General features: G+C 45.3%; 1 protein-coding gene across 1 annotated transcript in view; it reads left to right on the top strand.

The window, feature by feature from the left end:
* Positions 1 to 24,426, top strand: part of LOC145357575 (carboxypeptidase D-like) — a 188,056-nt gene that overhangs the window by 86,067 nt on the left and 77,563 nt on the right. Inside the window, exons 15-16 of the mRNA XM_080211050.1 lie at positions 11,458 to 11,606; positions 14,957 to 15,179. Coding sequence (XP_080067176.1) covers positions 11,458 to 11,606; positions 14,957 to 15,179 — 372 coding nt within the window. The remainder of the gene's footprint in view (positions 1 to 11,457; positions 11,607 to 14,956; positions 15,180 to 24,426) is intronic.

Raw genomic sequence — 24,426 nt, 5'->3', positions numbered from 1 at the left:
CGGATCCCATGAGATTTAACCTTATGCAACAATCTACCAAGTGGTACTTTTTCAAAGGCTTTAGGTGCTCCAGAGTTGAGTGCAGGGTCAAGGACTTGGTGTCTGCTGTGGACCTGTTGCGGCAATAGGTGAACGACAGTGGATCCAGCAGGACATGAACTGCTTCAGCATGAGAGGAGTCGTGAATGGTGCTAATGCTAAGTTTGTGGCGAGTAACTCACCTACTGACTCCCCAAAAGCTGTCCACCATCTAAATGGCACATGTCAGCACTGTGATGGAATAACCCCCCTTGCCTGGATAAGTGCAGCTCCAACAATGCTCAGGAAAGTTGACACCATCCAGAACAAACCTGCTTGATTATCCATCTCTCAAATGTTCCCTCCACCTACCACCAATGCACAGTGGCAGCAGTGTGTACCGTCAGCAAGATGCACGGCAGGAATTCACAAATAGTCCTGAGACATCGCCTTCCAAACATATGATCTACACCACCTAGAAGAATAAAGGCAACAGATACATGGGAGCACCTTCACCTGCAAGTTCCCCTCCAACTCACACACTATCCTCACTTGGAAATGAATCATTGTTCCTTCCCTTCACTGTCACTGGGTCAAAGTTCTGGAACTCCCTCCCTAACTGCACTGTGGGTGCACCTACACCACAAAGATAGTGGTTCAAGAAGGAGGCTCACCACCACCTTTTCATGGAGAATTAGGGATGGGTAATAAATGCTGGCGTGGCTAGTAACAGACATATTCTGTGAAAGAATAAGAAAAGCAAAGATTGAGTAATCACTTTGTGGAAGATCTGCTTTCAACCCCATTAGCCTAACCCTGAGCCTTTGGTCACCACCAGTCTGTTGATTTCTTTGCTCCTCTCCCACTCTGACTTTCTTGTCTTTAGTCTCCTCCAGCCATTCTCCTGAAAATCAGCAAGAACCCGAGGAACACCACCTCATCTCTCAAACAGCCATTTTATAGCCTTCTGGGCTCAACAACAAGCCCACTAATGTCTAAGGACAACTTTTGCTTTTTACATTTACATCTCCTCCAGACATGTTCTTTGTTTCAGTATTTGTCCCTGTTCACCCTTTGCCTTGTTCTATCATCCCTCTTTCCTCCCCCAGCCAACCACCCTTTCACAGTCCTTCTTTTTGTTCCTTCCTCCCCACCCACACCATCATCTTTTAAAGTTTTTTATTAGTGTCGCAAGCAGGCTTATATTAACACGGCAATGAAGTTACTGTGGAAATCCCCTAGTCACCACACTCCAGTGCCTGTTCAGGTACACTGAGGGAGAATTTAGCACGGCCAATCCACCTAACCAGCATGTCCTTTGCACTGTGGAAGGGAATCAGAACACCAGGAGGAAACCCATGCAGACACAAGGAGAACGTGCAGACTCCGCACAGACAGTGATCCAAGCCAGGAATCGAACCTTGGTCTCTGGCACTGTGAGGCAGCAGTGCTAACCACTGTGTGACCATATTGCCCTTCTTTGGCCAGTCAACAATTGTTACATCCCAAAGCACTCCCAATTTTAATGTAGAGTCACTGATTCAAAATGTCACTCTGTTTCCGTTGGTGAGGGAATCCAGAACGAGGGGATCATAGTTTGAGGATAAGGGGTAAACCTTTTAGAACTGAGGTGAGGAGAAATTTCTGGTGAATGTGTGGAATTCAATACCACCAAATGTAGTTGAGGCCAAAATGTCTGATTTCAAGAAGAAATTAGATACAGTTCTTGGGGCTAAAGGGATCAAGAGATATGGGAGAAAGGGGGGATCAGGATATTGAATTTGATGATCATAATGAATGGTGGAGCAGGCTCGAAGGGCCGAATGGCCTACTCCTGCTTCTAGTTTCTATGTTTCTCTCTTCATAGACGCTGCCAGACCTGCTGGATGTTTCTAACATGTTCAGTTTTACTTGAGATTTCCTGCACCGTCAGGGCTTTGCTTGTACATTATTTCAGCAGGATCTGTCTGATAAAATGTCGCTATGACAGACCGCATCAAGTAAAATTGTTACTCTGGCAGATCCTGTGCAGCAAACTATGATAGATTCTATACAATGCACTCAGCAGATTCCGCCCAGTAAACTGTTGCTGTGTAAATTCTATGCAGCGCGCCATTACAGTGCAAATTCTTTGGAATAAATGATGACGGTGACTGATTATATACATTCAATCGTTATCGTGACTCCACAGAGCAAACTGCCCGGGCAGTAAATTCCCTAGTCAGCTGTAACAGACTCTGTGCCGTGTGTGATAATTGCAGCCCATTCTATATAGTAACCTGTCACTGCTGCATAATCAACGGGACATCGCTTACTAAAGAAACCAAAGAAGAGAAAGTGCTTGAAGTCCTTTCTTATCAGATAATGTGACAACACAGCTTCAACGGAGAAAACATCTGACAACAGTTGTTTGAAGGAATCAGTGATATGTCATTCCCTTTGCCAGTGCATAATACTTAAAGGGATAATGTCTTGTGTACTCATGTTTTAAAACTTCTGTTTTGCTTTGGGGAGAGAGAAGTGTGTTATTTGGCTCATGGTGGCCAATGTGAAGTGATGATGAGCTTTATAGAAACCCTGCAGTGCAGAAGGAGGCCATTCAGCCCATCGAGTCTGCACCGACAACAATAAAACCCTAAATATTTGAAAAGTATTTAAAGCTTATTTATTAGTCGCATTAAGGCTTACATTAACATTGCAATAAAGTTACTGTGAAACTCCCCTAGTCACCACAGTCCGGCGCCTGTTCGGGTCAATGCATCTAACCAGCACGTCTTTCAGAATGTGGGAGGAAACTGGACCACTGAGAGAAAACCCACATAAATATGGGGAGAATGTGCAAACTCCACATAGATAGTGACTCAAGCTGGGAATTGAACCCAGGTCCTTGGAGCTGTCAAACAGCAGTGTTAACCACTGTGATGCTGTGCCACCCCATGATTTGCCCTGTTAATCCCACTAATTTACACATCCCAGGACACTAGGGGTCAACTTAGCATGGCCAATCAACCTAACCTCACATCTTTGGGCTATGGGAGGAAATCGGAGCACCTCAGGGGAACCCATGCTGACACGGGGAGAACACACAAACTCCACACAGACAATGCCCCAAGCTGGGAATCAAACCCGGATCCCTGGCATTGTGAGGCAATCACTGTACCACTGTGCCACCCATTAAATTCCACATGATTTGCTGTACAGACAAAGTTCATAGGGAGGGAAACGAGACAGTGCAGAATGTAGTGTTACAGTCATAGCCAGGGTGTAGAGAAAGATCAACTTAATATAAGGTAGGTCCATTCAAAAGTCTGACGTCAGCAGGGAAGAAGCTGTTCTTGAGTCAGTTGCTACATGATCTCAGATTTTTGTATCTTTTTCTTGACGGAAGAAGGTGGAAGAGAGAATGTGTGGCGTGCGTGGGGTCCATAAATGTGCTGGCTGCTTTTCCAAGGCAACTGGAAGTGTAGACAGAGTCAATGGATGGGGAGGCTAGTTTGTCTGATGGACTGGGCTTCATTTGCAACCTTCAACCAAACTGTGTTGTGTTTAACCTGTGACTTACCAGACCTCCTCATTAGCCACTCTTCTTTGTTGTAAGGTTGACATTGTGAGGTCAATGTATCATCCCTACCCTTCGTGTCAACCTTAGGTTGGTGGTGGTACCCTCGCCGTTAAGTTAGTAGGTTGTGGAATTAAGCTTGACACTTTCATATGGTATTGAGGAACTCCTGCACAATCTTCCATCTTCCAAATGCAATGTTAATCTGAGGTTCCACCTGACTTCTCAGGGGAACATTAAGGGTGGGATTTTCCATGCCCCCCTCCCCACTGGTGGGTGTGCTTTGCAGCAGCGAAGGTAAGCAGCCATTGGCCAGCAGTGGGATTTTCCAGTCCCGCTGCTTTCAATGGGATTTCCTGTTGATCTCACACTCACCCGGAGAACCCACAGTGAGATGTTCCCCTTAGAGGAAATAGAAGATTCCACCTGCAGGAATGACCAGAAAACCCCCCCTAAAGATCTTAGGGTACTTGCAGTAAGTTCATGGAGGCTGAAGTCCCTTCACCAGAATCCCTTTATTTACAATTCCAACAGCAGTACACTGAGTGCTGTCAGTCGGCAGTCTACCCTCGGGAGTGCCAGAGGAACTGACACTCCCGGTTATACACAAAGTAAAATCTCCCTGAACAGACCATCAATTGGTCCCTTATTCAGAGAATTCATATTCCAATAGGGCAACTTCAATGGCCTGAGTAAAGTCATTACAGTATTAGTGGAAGAGCGGCCCTCCTTGGTCTCCTGGACAATATTTACTCCTCCACCAACCTCACTAAAAGAGATTAACTGGGTTTTTATTTACACAAAACAATAGAATCTCTATTCAGCCCATCGAGTCTGCACCGACCCTCTGAGGCCCTCCCCCCTGCCCCACTCCCCCACACATCTACCATGGCTAATCCACCTAACCTACTCATCTTTGGAGTGTGGGAGGAAACCCTTGCAGACACAGGGAGAATGTGCAAACTCCATGCTGTTTGTGGGGCCTTGCTGCGAACAAAAAGGCTGCCACTTTTCCTAGATTACAACAGGGACTACACTCCAAGCAGTTCTTCATTAGGCACTTTGGAGAGATGTCGGTGTAGTAGTGATATCTTTAGTAATCCAAAGATGCAGGCTAATGTTTCAGGACATGGGTTCAAATCCCACCACAGCAGCTGCTAGAATTTAAATTTAATTAATAAATTCAATTAATTAAAAATAAATCTGGAATTGAAAGCTGGTCTCAGCGCTGGTGACCATGAAACTATTATCAATTGTCATAAAAATCCATCTAGTTCGCTAACATCCTTTAGGAAAGGAAGTTGGCTGTCCTTACCTGCTCTGGTCTACATGTACTCCTGACCACCATCAATATGGATGATTTTTAACTGTTCTCAACAAGGCAAGAAATGTTAGCCTTACCAGCAATGCCCACATCCTGTATCAAAAAATTGATGTTGTGGAGGTCACAATAGTTCCCATACAAATGAAAGTTCCTTTCTTCTTTCATAAAATCAAACTTTTGAGTAAAATATCTGGAATTAAGAATCTACTGATGACCATGAAACCATTGCCATTTATCAGAAAACCCATCTGGTTCACTAATGTCCTTTAGGGAAGGAAATCTGCCATCCTTATTTGGTCTGGCCTAGATGTGACTCCAGGTCCACAACAATGTGGTTGACTCTCAACTGCCCTCCAAGGGAAACTAGGGATGGGCAAAAAATGCTGGCCAGCCAGCAACACCCATGTCCCACAAATGAATAAAAAAAGTGTAGGATGGCTTTATAATAGATCCAAAGTCCAATAATCCAAAGATGCCCAGGTTAGGTAAATTGGCCGTGCTAAGTTGCCCCTTAGTGTCAGGGGTAAATGCATGGGGTTAGTGGGATAGGTTCTGGGTGCGATTGTGGTCAGTGTAGACGTGATGGGCCGAATGGCCTCCTTCTACTCTGTAGGATTCTATGATTCTATCATCTATGAATAATATAGCTCACACGTTTATGGATGATATGCCATACAAAGTTAAATAGCAGCACTTCCTAATGGTTTGAGTATGTAATTCATAGCTACTCCCTTAACAATCACCTAGCCAAATATGAATTAGACACATCCATGGTATGCCTACAGCCAAACTAGTCTGAAAAGCTCTGATCTCGGGAGGTGGCAGCCTGGTTAATTTTTGGATGGGAGACTGCCTGGGAATACCAGGTGCGGTAGGCTTTGTGGGTGGCATGGTGGCACAGTGGTTAGCACTGCTGCCTCACAGTGCCAGGGACAGGGTTTGATTCCCGGCTTGGATCACTGTCTGTGAGGAGTTTGCACATTCTGTGTGGGTTTCCTCTCACAGGCTAAAAGACGCGCTGGTTAGGTGCTTTGAGCCGAACAGGCACCGGAGTGTGGCGATTAGGGGAATTTTGCAATAACTTCATTGTGATGTTAATGTAAACCTTACTTGTGACTAATAAATAAACTTTACTTGAGGTAGAATTGAATTTCAATCACTCATTCACACTTAACTCACACTCAGTTCCATTTACTTATCACCCCTTATAACCTACTCTGGATCCCACTTAAGCAACATCTCAATTTTAAAACTGAGTTGGTGTCACAGAAGTGGAATATTGCTGGATTTAAAATAGTGTCAGTAAATATATTTCGTTACTGCTCAATCTCACAACATAATAATCCCTAAAACAGTTCTACACTGGCTGTGTCAAACTCAATCACTCTCCTTTGGCTTGTGGGAGTTGTATATTTAGTCATTCCTCGAAACAAATTAATTTCTCTTGAAGTTCACTTGAATCTTCCAGCTGTGGCAGTGACACAAAGCCTCAGAGCATCAGTGCTACCTTCCGCAAAAAGTCAACGCGGATGGGGGAGTCTTCGAGAGTTCACCCTCTCCACCATTTCTGCCGCAGGCCAATGATGCCTTTCAGTGCAGCTTGTTTGCCTGTCAAACTCTGCAGTGATTTGGGAAACACGCTTCCGTTTCCCTCAGGGACACTGAGTTCACAGAAGGTGCTGGGTGGTGAGCAGAAAGTTCAGAGATAAGATCGTGCAGATAGTGCAGGCTGCTGGAATGTGACTCCCCCCACAGCCAAAGGAGGGATGTCCCTGCATTAATACATCTAGCTCTATATAAACAGACATAAAAATATATATTGTATGTATTTAAATAGAAACAGCCCTTTGAGCCTGCTCCATCACTCATTTTCACAGTGCAGGAGGAGGCCATTCGGCCCATCGAGACTGCACCAACCACAATCCCACCTACACCCTATCCCCATAACCCCATGCATTTACCCTAGCTAGTACCCCTGACACTAAGGGGCAATTCAGTATGGCCAATTCACCTAACCTGCACATCTTTTGATTGTGGGTGATCATCAAATTTAATATCCTGATCCCACCTTCCACCCATAGCCCTTGATCCCTTTAGCCCCAAGAGCTACATCTAATTTCTTCTTGAAATCACACAATGTTTTGGCCTCAATTACATTCTATGGTAGTGAATTCAACACACTCATCCCCTCTGGGTGAATATTTGTATCTGTTTAACTCCTTTTTTTTATTGATATCCTGCTCATCAATCTGGCTTTCTCTCCTCTTCACCTGAATCTTGTTTGGTTATGGTTTCGTGGGCATTGCTGCTTTCTATGCCTCAGTTGCTATCCTGAGGGCTTTTTGGCAATGGGGGGCATTATCACTGACCCCAGTCTTTTTCCATACGCCACATACAAATGCATACACTTCCAATCAGGAATGGCTAGCAATCAGAAAGAGGAGCAGGTGCACAGAAGCATAGGAGCAGGAGTTGGCTATTCAGCCCCTCAAGTCTGTTCTGTCTTTAAATATAAACCTGGCTGCAACTTAACTCCACATACCCACCTTTGACCCATATCCCTTAACTAACAGGAATTGGTCAAGATCTTGATCTAGAGCAGCTGAGATGAACTGTTGCCCAGTGAAGACAGGTATTTCAGCCTATAAATCGCTGGATCAGTTTAATTTGATTTGATTTATTATTTATTGTCACATGTATTAACATACAGTGAAAAGTGTTATTTCTTGCGCGCTATATTGACAAAGCATACCATTCATGGAGAAGGAAAGGAGAGTGTGCAGAATGTAGTGTTACAGTCATAGCTAGGGTGTAGAGAAAGATCAACTTAATGCAAAGTAGGAACATTTAAAAGTCTGATGGCAGCAGGGAAGAAGCTGTTCTTGAGTTGGTTGGAACGTGACCTCAGACTTTTGAATCTTTTTCCCGAGGGAAGATGGTGGAAGAGAGAATGTTCGGGGTGTGTGAGGTCCTTAATTATGCTGGCTGCTTTGCCAAGGCAGCGGGAAGTGTAGTCAGAGTCAAAGGATGGGAGGCTGGTTTGCGCGATGGATTGGGCTACATTCACAATCTTTTGTAGTTCCTTGTGGTCTTGGGCAGAGCAGGAGCCATACCAAGCTGTGATACAACCAGAAAGAATGCTTCCTATGGTGCATCTGTAAAAGTTGGTGAGATTCGTAGCTGACATGCCAAATTTCCTTAGTCTTCTGAGAATGTAGAGGCTTGGTGGGCTTTCTTAACTATAGTGTCGGCATGGGGGGATCAGGACAGGTTGTTGGTGATCTAAACACTTAAGAACTCTCAACCTTTCTACTTCGTCCCCTTTGATGTAGACAGGGGCATGTTCTCCTTTACGCTTCCTGAAATTGCTGACAATCACTTTGTTTCATTGACATTGAGGGAGAGATTATTGTTGCCGCACCAATTTACCGGATTCTCTACCTCATTCCTGTACTCTGTCTTGTCATTGTTTGAATTCCAACCCACTATGGTGGTGTCGTCAGCAAACTTGAAAATCGAGTTTGAGGGGAATATTGGACCTGCCAGAGGATCGTGCACTTTCCAATTGTGTTAACCGGAAGATCTAGGCCAGAGTTTTAACTTAAATCTGTCCCTACTATGGGAATTATTTCCCTACTCCATTTTGTCTTCACCAAAATGCTATTATCTTAGACAAAACATTGGTTCAATGCTGTTGCTTGTAAACATCTTTATGATAAAAAGCTTTGCACTCATGTTGTGTCTTTCACAGGACATTCCAAGCTCCATTACCACCAATGGAGCACTTTTGAACTGGAGTCACTGTTGTAATGTAGGAAAGTCTGCAGCCAAATTGGACATAGCAAGCTCCCACAAACAATAATATGGTTACGATCACGTTTTTGCGACGCTGATTGACGAATTAATATTTGCCAGAGATAACTCCCTATTATTCTTCAACATCAGGCCACGTGAAGAGATATTTGAACTGACGTTAAAGTTGTGAAAGAAGCAGAGGCGGAGAGGTTTTGGGGCGGGGGGTGGAATCCACAGCATGGGGCCTGGATGACTTCACGGACAGGCCTCAATGTTTAGAATTCACAGAATCCCTCCAGTGCAGAAGGAGGCCATTTGGCACATTGAGTCTGCACTGACCACAATCCCACCCAGACCCTATACCGGTAACCCCATGTATTTACCCTGCTAGCCCCCCGATACAACAGTGCAATTTAGCATGGTCAATCAACCTAACCCGCACATCTTTAGACTGTGGGAGGAAACTGGAGCACCCGGAAGAAACCCATTCAGGCATGGAAAAAACATACAGATTCCACACAGACAGTTACCGGAGGCCGGAATCGAACCCGGGTCCCTGGCGCTGTGAGGCAGCAGTGCTAACCACTGTGCCACCATGCTGCCCAAGCATATCATAGAATCATTGAATCCCTACAGTGCAGAAGAAGGCCATTCAGCCCATCGAAACAGCACTGACCACAATCTCACCCAGGCCATATTCCTGTAACCGCACACATTTACCCTGCTAATTCCCCTGACACTAGGGTCAATTTAGCATGGCCAAACAGCCTAACCTGCATATCTTTGGACTGCGGGAGGAAATTGGAGGAAACCCATACCGACATGGGGAGAATGTGCAGATTCCACACAGGGCAGTGACCTGAGGCCGGAATTGAACCTTGGTCCCTGGCACGATGAGGCAGCAGTGCTAGCCACTGTGCCACCGTGACGCCCAATAACGCGGCGAAAGATGCGGAAGATGCAGGAGGTTAGAATAGGAGAAAAACAGAGTTTGTTTGGGGAAGATTGTAGGGCCAGTGAAGAGGTAGGGAAGGGTTGAGACAAAAGTGGCTCCTGAAGTCAAGGCTGGCATTAATTTGCATTCTTGGTCTTTTATTTAAGAGTCCTGTGCTCTCTTACTTCATAACCACTCTTAAAGATTGTTAAGGTAGCGCAAATGGATATGACGTGATGGTGTTTCAAGTCTATTACAAAAGAAAATTAAACTCAGTAACTGTCCTCAAATATGACTTTCTCAGAGAGAACTGTAGCGACGTGTGCCACAATGGAATATTCCACGTAATGAACTATCCCGTGATACTTGACTGGAGCATTGTTGGACTGAAGTAGTCAAAGGGCTAAACTCCAATGGGGCTTTTGACTGATGTGAAAAGCCTAATTTTAAACCCTCCTGGACCTTTAGAATAATGTATTTCATTCAAAATGCTATCCTGCCCGCAATGAAAAGATTTCAGAATGATTGGTAGGCACAGTGAAACAGATATGGTGCAGACTAGCCAGATGGATAGAGGCGATTCGGGACAAGTGTAATTTATAGGGGCTTTGGTAGGTTTTAATCCGACAGCCGGGAACCACATCGCAGCAGGAGATAAATCGCTGCTTACAGCTGCCAAACCCAGCACATTACAGAGGAACATGTGGGAGAGAGCAACAATCTAATCTGGGGGTACAGATGACTACAATAAACCACTTGAGCTTCACTGCTGCAGTTTATGATGGTGCCTGAACCCTGAGATTACATTATCTCTTTGTAATGACTCCGAGCTACCCATTGTTCTCTGTGTAATTTACAGATAGCCTTGCATGCCTTCCCTACTTTGTACACAAGAAACATAGTCTACTGACTCAGCACACTGCTGATGGACGTGTGCCCAGAAATGTCCATTGCATTTCTGGCTTTGGGACCACATTGTTTCTCCCTGTGCATTTCAGAAACATTGCTGTATCATTTTTGAGAGTATTTAATGCGTATACTTAAAGCATTATTGATATGTCATATATTCCCACTGCTGTTGTATATAAATTCATAATTGTTTTCCACTAACTGCAGTGCTACCATTGTCCAACCCAGCCTGGCAGAGATCCAGCAATTGTAAGACCCTCCTCAATGAGAAACATTTAGCCTGTAATGCAGAATATTAGGCACAATTTCCCTTTGATTTTTAGTAACTCTGCATGGATTTGAAAGCCTAGATTTTCCTAGTGGTGTTACTTTAACATTGATGATAACCTAGGTTCTCTGCGGCAAATGAGCCTCTTAACCCAATGTAAAAGCAGTGTTCAATAATTCACCTGCAGAATGCGCAATTTTATGTGCCACAGTTCAATGACCATTTCTGAAAATGCATCTGGTTGAGGCAGTTGCGTTAACCACATTTAAGACTTACCCTGATAGACACATGAACAAACCAGGACTAGAGGGATATAGATCTAGATAGGTAAACATGATTGACACAGGCTTGGAGGGCCGAAGGGCCTGTTCCTGTGCTGTACAGTTCTTTGTTCTTTGTTTGAGGTTGGGGAGTGGCTCTAGTCAAATTGCGCTTGCAGAATGCTAGCATGGGTATAGCAGGTTGAATGGCCTCTTTTTGTCTGAAACCAATCTTCAAACCTATTCTAATTTTCCAATTACTCCCAACACAGAAATGTTTCCCATTGGAGATTAAATTCTTATTCCGTGCCTCTACAAAGAAACTGTGAAAATCCTGCTTTCTGTTTGAATTTGTTTCCCTGATGTTTAATTTTCAAAATCTGTCAATAGGTGTTAAAGGTCGAGTGACGTCATTAAGTGGACAACCTATCTCTGGAGCATCAGTGCACATTACTGGCCGCACAAACCTAAAGGCCTACAACACATCCAAGGAAGGAGAATACTTTAGACTGCTGGTCGCTGGCATCTATCAGATAGAGGTACAAGCTCCATTGTAGTGGGAGAATTCAACGTTCCAAGTGGAAAAGACAGAATAGATTAAATAATAAAGGTGATGAGTTTCCAGGATACATTTGGGACAGTTTTCTGGAACAATGTATTGACGAGCCAATTAGATTTAGCAGCGAGTGATGAACCAATCCGTAAACAATGACCATAACATGACTGATTTTGGGCAGGATCTTACCGGCTTGCCATGGCAGTCGATCAGTGTGGGAAATCGGTAAGAAGGGGCGAGAGGTGAAAAATCAAGTTCGCGCCTGTGGTTCACGTGGCTGACCAGCTGGATGGCAATCAGCGGGGAGAGGGCAATCAGCTGGGGTGGTGATTGTGGGGGTTGGGGGTGGGTGGTGGTGAGTGGCCAGAGTCGTGATCAGGGTGGGGTGGATGATGTTCGGGGCAGTGATCAGGGGTTGGGGATGGGGCATTTGGCCGGGGTGGCGATCAAAGGGGGGGGAATTAGCAATGTTCATGTGGGGGGGTGTGGGGAGGAGTGACAGATCTCCCAGTGTATTGTGTACGTTGTGTACAAAGTATACTGGGAGATCAAGGCACCTGCGCAATGGCGCCCCCAGAGCTCAGCAGCTGGCCTCACTGGCGAGCTGAGACTCCACCCACCCACTGGCAAGATTCACATTACATCCTTAGTATTGCACAGAGAGTCATGAATTACCATTACTCACCTCGCTGAAAAAAAATGGGAAAACCAACCCTATCTCGCCCGTTTTACACTTACGCCGGAACTCTACCACCTCGCCCACAATGGAATAGGAGCGGGCGAGGGGCAGAAAAGGGAAATCTCTGCTGATCTCGAGTGAGGCCATAAAATTCCCGCCTGTAGGAGTTTTTTGAGAAAATTCTGCCCATAATGGGCAAAATTCTCAGGCCACGCTGGTCTAAAAGCCGGAAATTCCTGCCCGACCATCAATGGCCTTTCACATTCCGGCCAATGTTTGACAGGGAGTCACAAAACGATGGGCAGAATTCTCCCATCTTTACATTTAGTCCCCCATTGTGGATGCAGAGGCAGGTGGGAAAACATGCCAAATCTTCCAGCCTCGATCTTGCTAATGATGCACTCCGGCATTTTACACCCTGTTCAATGGCAGGTCAGGCCTGGATAGCGTGTAGTCCTTCCTCATGTCCGGGAGCCAGGGTCCAACATCACTAGCCCTCTATTGAAGAAAGAAGGTGGACCTCCAGAGAGTGAAGGTAGATCTGTGGGAGCGCCCTGAGGCAGGGGGATGGACCCCCACCCACCAATCCTTTAGGACACCGGATCTCTAAGATCCACCTGCAGATGTACTCCTGACCCACTGCTGAGGTGTTCCAGGGTCCAGGGTTATGGGAGGCCTCCATCCTGAACATCAAGCATTGTTCAGGTAAATCCTGACATTGACATATGATGTTGTTCCAAACCCCTTTCACATTGGGGTGTTTTCCCACCAGCACCAGTAGCGGGGGGGGATGGGCTTTCAACTGCATCCCATTAATGGGATAAAAATGATTCTGGTGATGCCACGGTGGGCACCAGAAGATCCCGCTGTAAATTCGCGGCAGCGTAAAACCAATTTCTCAGCTTCCCGCCATCAAATCTGCTGGCGAATTCCACCCAAGGCTCTTATACTTAAGTCAAGGCAACTTTGAAAATAAATTGCTTGCTGTAAACTGGGCTGAGCTATTAATAGGTGGATCCACAGCCAAACATTGGAAAGAATAAAGAGGTTTTTGGTGCAATACAAGATCATGTTCAACGCATCCCTAAAACACAAAAGCTCCAGGCGGGCAGTTCCCCCGTCATGGCCAAAGAACATGATAAGAGACAGTCTTAAACTAAATGAAAAGGCAGATAAAGCCAAAATCAGGAAGATTGAGAGAATTATAAATAAACAATGGGCAGCACGAAGGAATAATAAGAGGTGCAAAAAGTGAGCAAGAAGAGAACTTGCAAGGAATTTAAAGAGAACAATGTGAGTTTTAATTAATTTATGAAGGGGAATTGTGGTGTTTGTTCACCCTGGCAAATCTACCTTTTCGATCTCAATTGCCACACTTTCACCAGATCTTACAATAACCTTCCACCTGACCCTTACTTTTAAACATTTTGGTTATATTTCATGATGTCCTTTATATTTGTTCTTGGATGAACAAGGACAGCATTTATTGTCCATCCCTGACTGCCCTTCAGCCACCTGAGTGGCTTGCAAAGAACAGTGATGAATCAGCCACATGCTGTGGGTCTGGAGTTACATACACATAGGCTGGGTAAGGCGTGGCAGACTTCCTGCCCTGAAGGGCATTAATGATCCAGATAGGTTTTAAGAGTGATTTTATGGTCACTGTTAATGAGGCTAGCATTTTATTTCCTTTATTCGTTAATTGAATTTAAGTTCCTGTAGTTGCCACGTGAGATTTGAACTCATATCCCCAGAGCATTAGTCTACTCTGGGATTGCTGGGTCAGAAACACTATGCTATGTTTACTGTGGTTACTGTCATTGAAGTATCTTGTGTTTCCTCTTTCCCCTGGTCTTCCCAGCCATTTAAATATGTTTGTTTATACATTTGTCCTGCCTCTGTCTGCAGCTGCTGATACTTTCAGCATTTCCTGGTATTCTTCAAGCTTCCTGAAATTTGCAGTCATTCTGATCCTCTGTGCCGTCCGACAGATTTGCTTATAATTAGCTTGGTTTGGATCCTGAGGTTGTCCTTTCCCCATGCCTTTCCGAGCAAGGTCTTGCCCTATCCACTTTAACTCCCCTACAAAGGTCAGATTACCCCTTGACCTCCCCCTGGGCGGCATCGTGGCACAGTGGTTAGCACTGCTGCCTCACAGCTCCAGAGACCTGGGTTCGATTGCCGGCTTGGGTCACTGCCTTGTATAGAGTTTGCATGTTCTCCCCATGTCTGCACGGGTTTCCTCCGGGTGCTCTGGTTTCCTCCCACACTCCGAAAGACGTGCTGGTTAGGTGCTAAATTCTCCCTCAGTGTACCCAAACAGGTGCTGAAGTGTAGCAACTCAGGGATTTTCACAGTAACTTCATTGCAGTGTTAATATAAGCCTACTTGTGACACTAATACATAAACTTTCACTTTACTTTTAATCTTAGGGGTACGCCATCCAAGTTTACCCAGCGTCTCACAACCTTCACGTCCTTCATTGCAAAAATCAACCCGATGAATTGGTGTGGGGTGTTTCTGGGTTTTATTTGTAGAAAGTGGGAACGGTGATGTCAAAGCAATCCCCTTTCATTCGATTTTACTGTCTCAAATTGGCTCACTTACATTGCAAGACTTTTATCTAGACCCAGGCTGTTGATTTGTATTTGCAGGTCAGTGCCCCAGGCTACTTCCCAATCTCAAAGACCGTAACCGTTGAGAGAACAGCTCGTGAATCGTACTTTGCCCAGATTGTGGATTTTGTCCTGACCCCCAGCACCTGCTTTGATGGCTACATCTATCACAACTTCAGTGCACTGCAAGGATTCCTCCAGTGTATTCACTTGAACTACCCCAGCATTACTCACCTCTACAGCATCGGCCTCTCTTCACAAGGTAGGTTCAAGGTCTGATTAATCAATGAAAGGGGCTCATTTCGTATCTAATTCAGACTGGAACAATTCACTCTTGTGCTCTGGTGTACTTGATTTTTAAAGAAGACTTACCTTGAAGGAACAGAGAATTTAGCAATCTTCGATAGAACTTATTGTGAAAACTCCACTGCAAAGTGTCACCATTTTACCAAGTTTAGGCTACTGAGGTTGATGCATGATTTTGTAACTGCATTTTGCTCATTTTGTTTTGCAGCTTCTCTCCAATTCATTGATTTGATTTATTATTGTCAAATGTATTAACATACAGTAAAAAGTATTGTTTCTTGCATGCTATACAGACAAAACATACCATTCGTAACAAAGGAAACGAGAGAGTAGAGAACATAGTGTTACAGTCATAGCTAGGGTGTAGAGAAAGATCAGCTTAATGCAAGGTAGCTCCATTCAAAAGTCTGATAGCAGCAGGGAAGGAGCTGTTCTTGAGTCGGTTAGTATGTGACCTCAGGCTTTTGTATCTTTTTCCCAAAGGAAGAAGATGGGAGAGAGAATGTTCGGGGTATGTGGGGGTCCTTAATTATGCTGGCTGCTTTGCCGAGGCAGCGGGAAGTGTAGACAGAGTCAATGGATAGGAGGCTGGTTTGCGTGATGGATTGGGCTTTGTAGTTCTTGCGGTCTTGGACAGAGCAGGAGCCATCAAGCTGTGATGCAACCAGAAAGAATGCTTTTTATGGTGCATCTGTAAAAGTTGGTGAGAGTCATAGTTAGTGAGAGTGTCAAGTTTCCTTAGTCTTGACCATATGGCAGAACCATTCAGCCCAAAAGGAGGGTACTCAGCCCATTGTCACTGTGCCTACTCTTTGCGAAAGGAATTCGATACTATTCTCCCGAGCCTGCAATCACTCCCCGTTGCATCATTACTCCTCCAATGACTTTTGTTGTCAAAGTCTCTTCCCAGCAGCTCTTTTCGGAGCAATGATATCCTATTGAGTGATCTGAGCACAGAGTAATCGTGACGCTTGCCCTGCTACGGTTAGTCCCACCCGATTACAACACTTCTCCTTTTAATTTTAACATCCTTTTCTATCAGTGACTCTTTTTTTGGGGAAGTGTTGTTTGAATAGTCAGGACTAATGACTCCAGTCGGAGGATGGTTTTGGTGCAAGCATTCAGCCTGAGAGCACGGGGAGCTAATTTATCAGATCCAGCTGAATTGACAATTCCCCAAAGTGCTCAGACTGCTGACTGTGGCTTTACTGATCTTCATTCACTTCCTTATCCTGTTAGGACTCCAGTTCCCTTGATGGTGTTTGAACAAAAACAAGCCCCCTGTTTACACCAGTCTGATGTTAAAGGTCTGTTGCAGTTCCATCCAATGGGTAGGTGTTTGAAAAGAGTAAACACTGATCTCCCCTTAAAGCAGGAAAGATGTTTACATCAATATCTCCATCCAACAAATACCTTGAAGCAATTTCTGTGGCTACTTTTTTTTAAATGTTGTCAGAGAACTTCCTTTAGCTCCGTTTGGCTAGGCCAGAGACTGGGTATTCTGTAGTGAGTGATTCATCTCCTAAATCGGTTAGGATTATATTCATTGGAGTTTAGAAGAGTGGGAGGGGATCTCATCGAAACGTATAACATTCTAACAGGGTTAGACAGGGTAGGTTTAGAAAGAATGTTTCCATTGGTGGGAGAGCCAAGAACTAGGGGCCATAGTTTGAGGATAAGGGGTAAACCTTATAGGACAGAGATGAGGAGAAATTTCTTCACCCAGGGGGTGGTGAATGTGTGGAATTTACTATCACATAATGTAGTTGAGGCCAAAACATTGAGTGATTTCAAGAAGGAATTAGATCTAGCTCTTGGGGCTAAAGGAATATTGGGGGAAAGGGGGATCAGGATATTGAATTGATAATCAACCATGATCAGAATGAATGTCAGCTCAGGCTTGAAGAGCTGAATGGCCTACTCCTGCTTGTGGTTTCTACGTTTCTATGATTGGTCAAAGTCTTAATCCATCAGCAAGTCAGGAATGCGGTGGAATCCTTTCCATCTTCTTTGATGGGCACAGGTGCCAGGTGGTAGCACAGTGGTAGAGTCAGGAGGGATTTGCCCTGGGAGTCCTCAAGGTGAGCTTTGGACCTCATGAAGTCTCAGGGTATCAGGTCAAACGTGGGCAAGGGGAACTTCCTGCTGATATCACATTTGCCCCCACTGCCACCAACCCTACTCAGCTGATGAATCAGTACTCCTCCACTTTGAACACAACTTGACAGAAGCACAGAAGGTGGCAAGGGCACAGAATGTACTCTGGGTGGGAGACTTCAATGCCCATCACCAAGAGTGGCACAGAAGCACCACCCTAGACCAAGCTGGCTCAGTCCTAAAGGAAATTGCTAGAACAGGTGGTGACGAACCAAAAAATCTACTTAACCACAGCCTCACCAATTTACCCTTCACAAATACTTTGGTTCATGACTGTATCAGTAGGAGTGACCATCACACAGTCCTTCAAGAGACAATGTCCCACCTTCACATTGACGATATCGTCCATTACATTGTGTGGCACTACCGTGATGCAAAATGAGGTAGACTTCGAACTGTTATAAGTAGGCTTACATTAACACTGCAATGAAGTTACCGTGAAAATCCCCTAGTTACCACACTCCAGCGCCTGTTTTGGTACACTGAGGGAGAACTTAGTTTGGCCAATACACCTAACTAGCACGCCTTTCTGACTGTGGGAGGAAACCGGAACACCCGGAAGAAACCCACGCAGACACAGGGAGAACATGCATTCTCCACACAGATTCCAAGCCGGGAATCGAACTGGTGTCCCTGGCAATGTGAGGCAGCAGCGCTAACCACTGTGCCACCATGCCACCCTTTAAAATCCAACAGCTCAAGGCTGGGAAACCATGAAATGCTGTGGGTCACCAACAGCAGTAAAACTGTATTCAACCACACTTCGTAATATCATGGCCAAAATTCTCCCAATCTGCCCGCCACTGGAATTCGAGCGGGCGGGCAGGGGGAAGGGGGCAGACCACGTAAAGGTCTTTTGAAGTCGGCTGGGAATCTCCAGTTTTCAGGTGAGCGTGACTGGAGAACCCCTCCCCATGTTCCTGCATGTCCCACACTCTACCATTACCATCAGGCCAGGAGATCAACCCTGGTTCAATGAAGAACAGGAGGGCATTCCAGGAGCATCACCAGGCATTCCTAAAAATGAGGTGTCAACCCAGTAAAGCTCCAATACAGGACTACCTGCATGTCAAACAGTGAAAGCAGCATGCGATAGACAGAGCTAAGTGATCCCATAACCAATCAATAAGATATAGGCTCTGCGGTCCTGCCACATCCAGTCACAGTGCTAGACATCTAAACAACTCACTGGAGGGGGAGACTCTCCAATATCCCCATTCCCAAACCAGGCAATAATCATCTTCATTCAGAGAGAATCTAACCACCTCCCCTTGACATTCAATGGCATTACCATCGCTGAATCCTTCACTATCAATATCCTGGGGTTAACACTGACCAGAAACTGAACTGGACTCGCCATATAAATACTGTTGTTACAAAAGTAGGCCAGAGGCTAGGAATTCTACACTGAGTAATCGGAAGAATGTGATGGAATACTCCCCACTTGCCTGAATGAGTGCAACTCCAACAACACTCAAGAAGTTCAACACCATCCAGGACAAAGTAGCCCACTTGATTGGCACATAGAATCCATAGAATCCCTACAGTGCAGAAGGCCATCAACCACAATCCCACCCAAATCCTATCCCCATAACCCTGCGCATTTACTCTGACACTAGGGGGAAATTTTAGCATGGCCAATCCACCTAACTGCACATCTTTGGAGCATGGGACAACCCGGAGCACCCGGAGGAAATCCACGCAGACATGGGGAGAATGTGCAAATTCCACACAGACAGTGACCTGAGGCCAGAATTGAACCAGGGTCCCTGGCACTGAGGGGCAACACTGCTACCCACTGTGCCACTGTGCTGCCCTCAATGGCCTTCTTCTGCACTGCAGGCACCCCTTCCCAAACATTCACTCCCCCCACTGACATACAGTGTGTGTACAATCTATATGATGCCCTGTAGCAACTTACCAAACACTTTCAACAGCACCTTCCAAACCCACAATTCTACTTACTAGGAGAACAAAGGCAGCAGATTCATGGGGACATCATCAGCGGCAAGTTCCCCTCCAAGACACTCGCTATCCTGACTTGGAAATATATCACCGTGCTCTCACTGTTGCTGGGTAAAAATTCTGAAACTCCCTTCCTTACAGCACTGTGAGTGTGCCCACACCACATGGACTGCACCAACTTCTCAAGGGCAATTAAAGATGGGCTATGAATGCTGCCTTAGCCAGTGATGCCCGATTCCTACGACCGAATAAGTTAAAATGAAACTAGATCAAGCTGTGGGAATAGAAGCAGTGAGGTGGATGTGGCGGAACATGAACTCATTGGGCAGGATTGGTCACTTTCTACAGCGAATTAAATAATTTTGAAGTGTGGTCACTGTTGTTAAGTAGATAAAGCACATGTGTGTGCATGGCTCAAAGTTTCCTATCCCTGTCACGGTGGCACTGCTGCCCCATAGCGCCAGGGACCCGAGTTCAATTCCAGCCAAGTTTGTGAAAGGTGCTACAGCAATGCAATTCTTCTGTTCTCGACATGCACTTGCAGCTCTGAACTGAGGTAGTGCAGCCTAACCTCAAGCAGCGAAGAGGTAGATTTTCACCCTCATCACCAGGGTAGTAATCCAGGGAGGACAGACCCCCTGAAATCATGGAACACATCCAATATCGAGAACTGGGATGAAATGTCCCTGTAAGAAGTCTCACAACATCAGGTTAAAGTCCAACCAGTTTATTTGATAGTAAACCCACAAGCTTTTGGAAACGCTGTTCCTTTGTCAGGTGTGTGGAAGACCTGATGAAGGAACAGTGCTTCCGAAAGCTTGTGGGTTTACTATCAAATAAACTGGTTGGACTTTAACCTGGTGTTGTGAGACTTCTTGCTGTGTTTACCCCAGTCCAACGCCAGCATCGCCACATCATGAAATGTCCTTGCCAGTCCTGTAGTTCCTGAGGTCAGCCACTCTTTAGTTTTTCATTTTGGACAACCTTCAGTGCAATAGATACATTGTCATTTTAATTACAGGCTTTAAACTGGGTGATAAATATATTTGTTATAATGAACAGTTGTGCTGTCGGTTTAACTGGCTGTGAAAAGACTGGATTTCTTTTATAGCTTTGTCCCTGGGGACTTTGTGTACATATGTTTAAAAATAGATTTGAATGGTTATTACTCAGCAGTGGGTCCAGGGTGAGATGTTACTTCATGTGGATTTAAGCTGTGCAGTATCGCAAAATCCTCCCTGGCCGTATGTCCCACCACGCACCTTCTGCTGCTACATTTTGGGCCAACCACTTGTTATCCCTCCTCCCCGCACCCCCAACTTTGTTCCAGCAAGTGTGACAAAACTTTCCCGACTCTCCGCGCTGCAAACTTATCTTCCTAAATCTCTTCGTTCTTCCTATTTTTGAAATCCTCTTTCAGTATTAACCCCCGTGACTGTGTTCTCAGTCACTCCCCCCCGATCTCTTGCCTGTTTGGCGGGGTTCCGTAGGGTCACAGAACCCCGACAGTGCGGAAAAGGGCCATCCGGCCCCTCGAGTTTGCACCAACTCCAACAGAGCATCCTACCCAGAGCCACCCACACTCCCCCCACCGCAATCCCACACACTTGCCATGGCTAATCCCCCTAACCTACACATTTTGGGACACTAAAGGGCAATTTAGCGTGGTTTGTGCCCACATTTAGGGGTGGCATGGTGGCACAGTGGTTTGCACCGCTGCCTCACAGCACCAGGGACCCGGGTTCGATTCCCAGCTTGGGCCACTGTATGTGTGGAGTCTGCACATCTTCGCCATGTTGCGTGGGTTTCCTCCGGGTGCTCTGGTTTCCCCCCATACTCCAACAATCTGCAGGTTAGGTTGATTAACCATGCTAAATTGACACAAGTGTCAGGTGGTTAGTATGGTAAATAAGTAGGGTTATGGGGATTGTGGTCGGTGCAGGCTCAGTGGGCCAAATGGCCTCCTTCTGCACTGTAGGGATTCTATGATTCTATGATCTCCAGCTGTTAGGTAAAAGAGACATTTTGTAGTGTAGAATGTGCGCTGTACATGTAGGTGGCCGTCCATTTTATGAATGAGGGATTATTGAGCCATAGATTTGGTGTTTGCCTTTTATGGTTTCATAAGGGCAGCACGGTGGCACAGTGGTTAGCACTGCTGCCTCACAGGGTCAGGGGCCTGTGTTCAACCTAGCCTCGGGTGACTGTCTGTGTGGAATTTGCAAATTCTCCCCATGTCTGCGTGGGTTTCCTCCCACAGTCCGAAAGACGTGAAGGTTAGGTAGATTGGCCGCGCTAAATTGCCACTTAGTATTGGGGGATTGGCAGGCTAAGTAGATGGGGTTACGGGGATAGGGCCTGGATGGGATTGTTGTCGGTGTGGGCTTGATGGGCCGAATGGCCTCCTTCTGCACTTGTAAGGATTTTATCTATGATAAGCCAAAAATCTCTACATCTTCTGAAATCAGACTTAAAAGCAATTTCTTTCAGGAAAAAATGTGCCCCCTATTTTGTTCCATTTTTACTGGCTTGAACAAATTTTTAAACTTACTTGAAAATTTAAATTGCTGGTCGTCACTTGCCTTGGGATAAATGAGCAGAAGTGACAGCGTACATTCTATTTGCCCAGGGTGGCGCATGATTCCCTTTATATTTTTTGCTCTGAACCAAAAAGCAGGCAGTATGAATCTGTCACACTTCACCACTGGCACATATTTTTAGAAGCATGTGATGAATTTAGGTACTTTTCAAGGTGAGAGATGTCGGCACTGGGGAGTGGAACATTGTTCTATTTTTTTCCCTCCAGAGTCAGCATCAAGCACTCCCCGGTCAGAGTGAACGTGCTGGATGCAAAGTAATCCTGTATTAACATGTCAGATCAGAAGAAATAAAAGCAGGAGGAGGCCATTTGGCCCATAGAGCCTGCACCACCATTCAATAAGGTTATGGCTGATCATCAGATTCAATAACCTGATTCCCCCTCCCCTCCTTACCCCGATCCCTTTAGCTCCAACAGGTACATCTAACTTCTTGAAATCACGCAACATTTTGGCCTCAACTACATTCTTATCATAGAATCTATGATACATTCTGTGGTAGTGAATTCCACAGATTCACCACCCTCACCTCAGTCCTCCCTTAGCCTCAAACTATGACCCCCAGTCTTGGATTCCAGCACCATCAGGAACATTCTTTCTGAGCTGACCCTGCCTAATCCTGTCAGAATTTATAAGTTTCTATGAGATCCCCTCTCAATCTTCTAAACTTGAGAGAATATAATCCTAACCAACTTAGCCTTTCCTCATATGACAAGACCTGCCATCCCAGGAATCAGCCTGGTAAACCTTCGCTGCACTGCCTCTGTAGCAAGGACATCCTTCCTCAAATAAGGACACCAAAAACGGTGCACAATACTCCAGGTATGGCCTTACCAATGCCCAACGCAATTACAGCAAAACATCCCTATTCCTACGTTCAAATCCTCTTGCTATGAAGGCCAACATACCATTTGTCTTCGTTACTGTCTGCTGTACCTAAGCACTTACTATCAGCGACTGATGCACGAGGACTCCAAGGTCTCACATTTCCTGCCTTAACTCCCTTTGGATCAAAAGTCTACCTAACTCAGGTTTGAATATGTTCAGTGACTCAGTTTCACATTGCGGAAGTGAATTCCTAAGACGTAACAACCCTCTAAGGGGTAACTCCTTCCTCATCACTGTCTTAAATGGGAGACTCCTTATTTTGAAATCGTGCCCTTTGATTCTAGATTTCCCAGTGAGAGAAAACACCCTCTCAACATCTATCCTATCAAACTTCCTCTGAGTATTTCAATAAGATCACTTCTCATTCTTTAAACTGCAATGAGTATAGGTCCAACTGTTCCTCATTTATTCCAGGAATCCACCCAGAGACACTCTCCGAACTGCTTCCAGTGCTTGGGGAAGAAGCTTTGGAGAGAGTGCAAAAAAGATTCACCGGGATGTTGCCTGATCTCGAGGGTGTTGGCTATGAAGAGAGGTTGAATAAACTAGGATTGTTTTCACTGGAAAGATGGAGGCTGAGGGGAGACCTGATAGGGGTTTACAAGATTATGAGAGGCATAGACAGGGTGGATAGTCAGAGGCTTTTTCTGGAAAGAGATATGGATAGGTTAGATGAATGGACAGAAAATTGTCAGATGGGTCATAATGTGGGAAAATTTGAGAACCTTATCTGTATCCTTTTCCAGATCCTTTGAGTGTGATTATCATGTCCCACCTGCCATGGGAATCGTAGCAAAGGAGACATGAATCATGCAAAGGCTCGTTGATCTCGGGCAGGATTTTCCGGTTTTGGGGCAAGCATGGCTGGAAAATCCCACCCTTTGTATCCTTCTCACAACTTGCCCTCCTACCTATTTTTGTATCATCGACCCGTTTGGCTACAATACAGTCTGTTATTTCATCCAAGTCACTAATATAGATTGTAAGGGTTTGAGGCCCCAGCAGCAATCCCTCTGGCAGCTAGTAGCTGGCAGAGGAAACGAAAATACTATCCTTTTCCTACAAGCCATTAAGGAAGGAGCACTGCTCCAGTTCGGGCTGCTGGAGAATCCTTGCTTTTAATTACATCAGCAATGGCAGCAATGGCAAGGCCCTAGCTAGGAAGTGTAATTTCCAAATGTAATCCTGTCCATTTCACCCTCTAGACTTGCTTTAGAAAACATCTTGACACCTTAAAACCTACCTCTTTGACCAAGCTTTTGGTCACCTGCTCTAATATCTAATTATGTGGCTCAGTGTCAACTTTTCATTGATAATCATGCTTATGAAGCACCTTGGGATATTTTACTGTGTTACATGTCCTAGGTAGACTCCAGTTCATACAGTATAATCCCTGCAGTGCAGACGGAGTTCATTTGGCCCATCCTGTCTGCATTGACTTTCCAACACAGCATCTTATCCTTGTAACCCCGCACATTTAGCCTGCTAATTCCCCTAAATTACACATCTTGAGACACTGAGGGGCAACTCGACATGGCCAATCTGCCTGCACATAGAAATCATAGAAGCCCTACAGTGCAGAAGGAGGCCATTCGG

Source organism: Carcharhinus amblyrhynchos, chromosome 23, assembly GCF_965287045.1.
Source record: "Carcharhinus amblyrhynchos chromosome 23, sCarAmb.v2.hapA, whole genome shotgun sequence".
NCBI lineage: Eukaryota > Metazoa > Chordata > Chondrichthyes > Carcharhiniformes > Carcharhinidae > Carcharhinus > Carcharhinus amblyrhynchos.
This window is presented reverse-complemented; position numbering and strand designations above follow the sequence as displayed.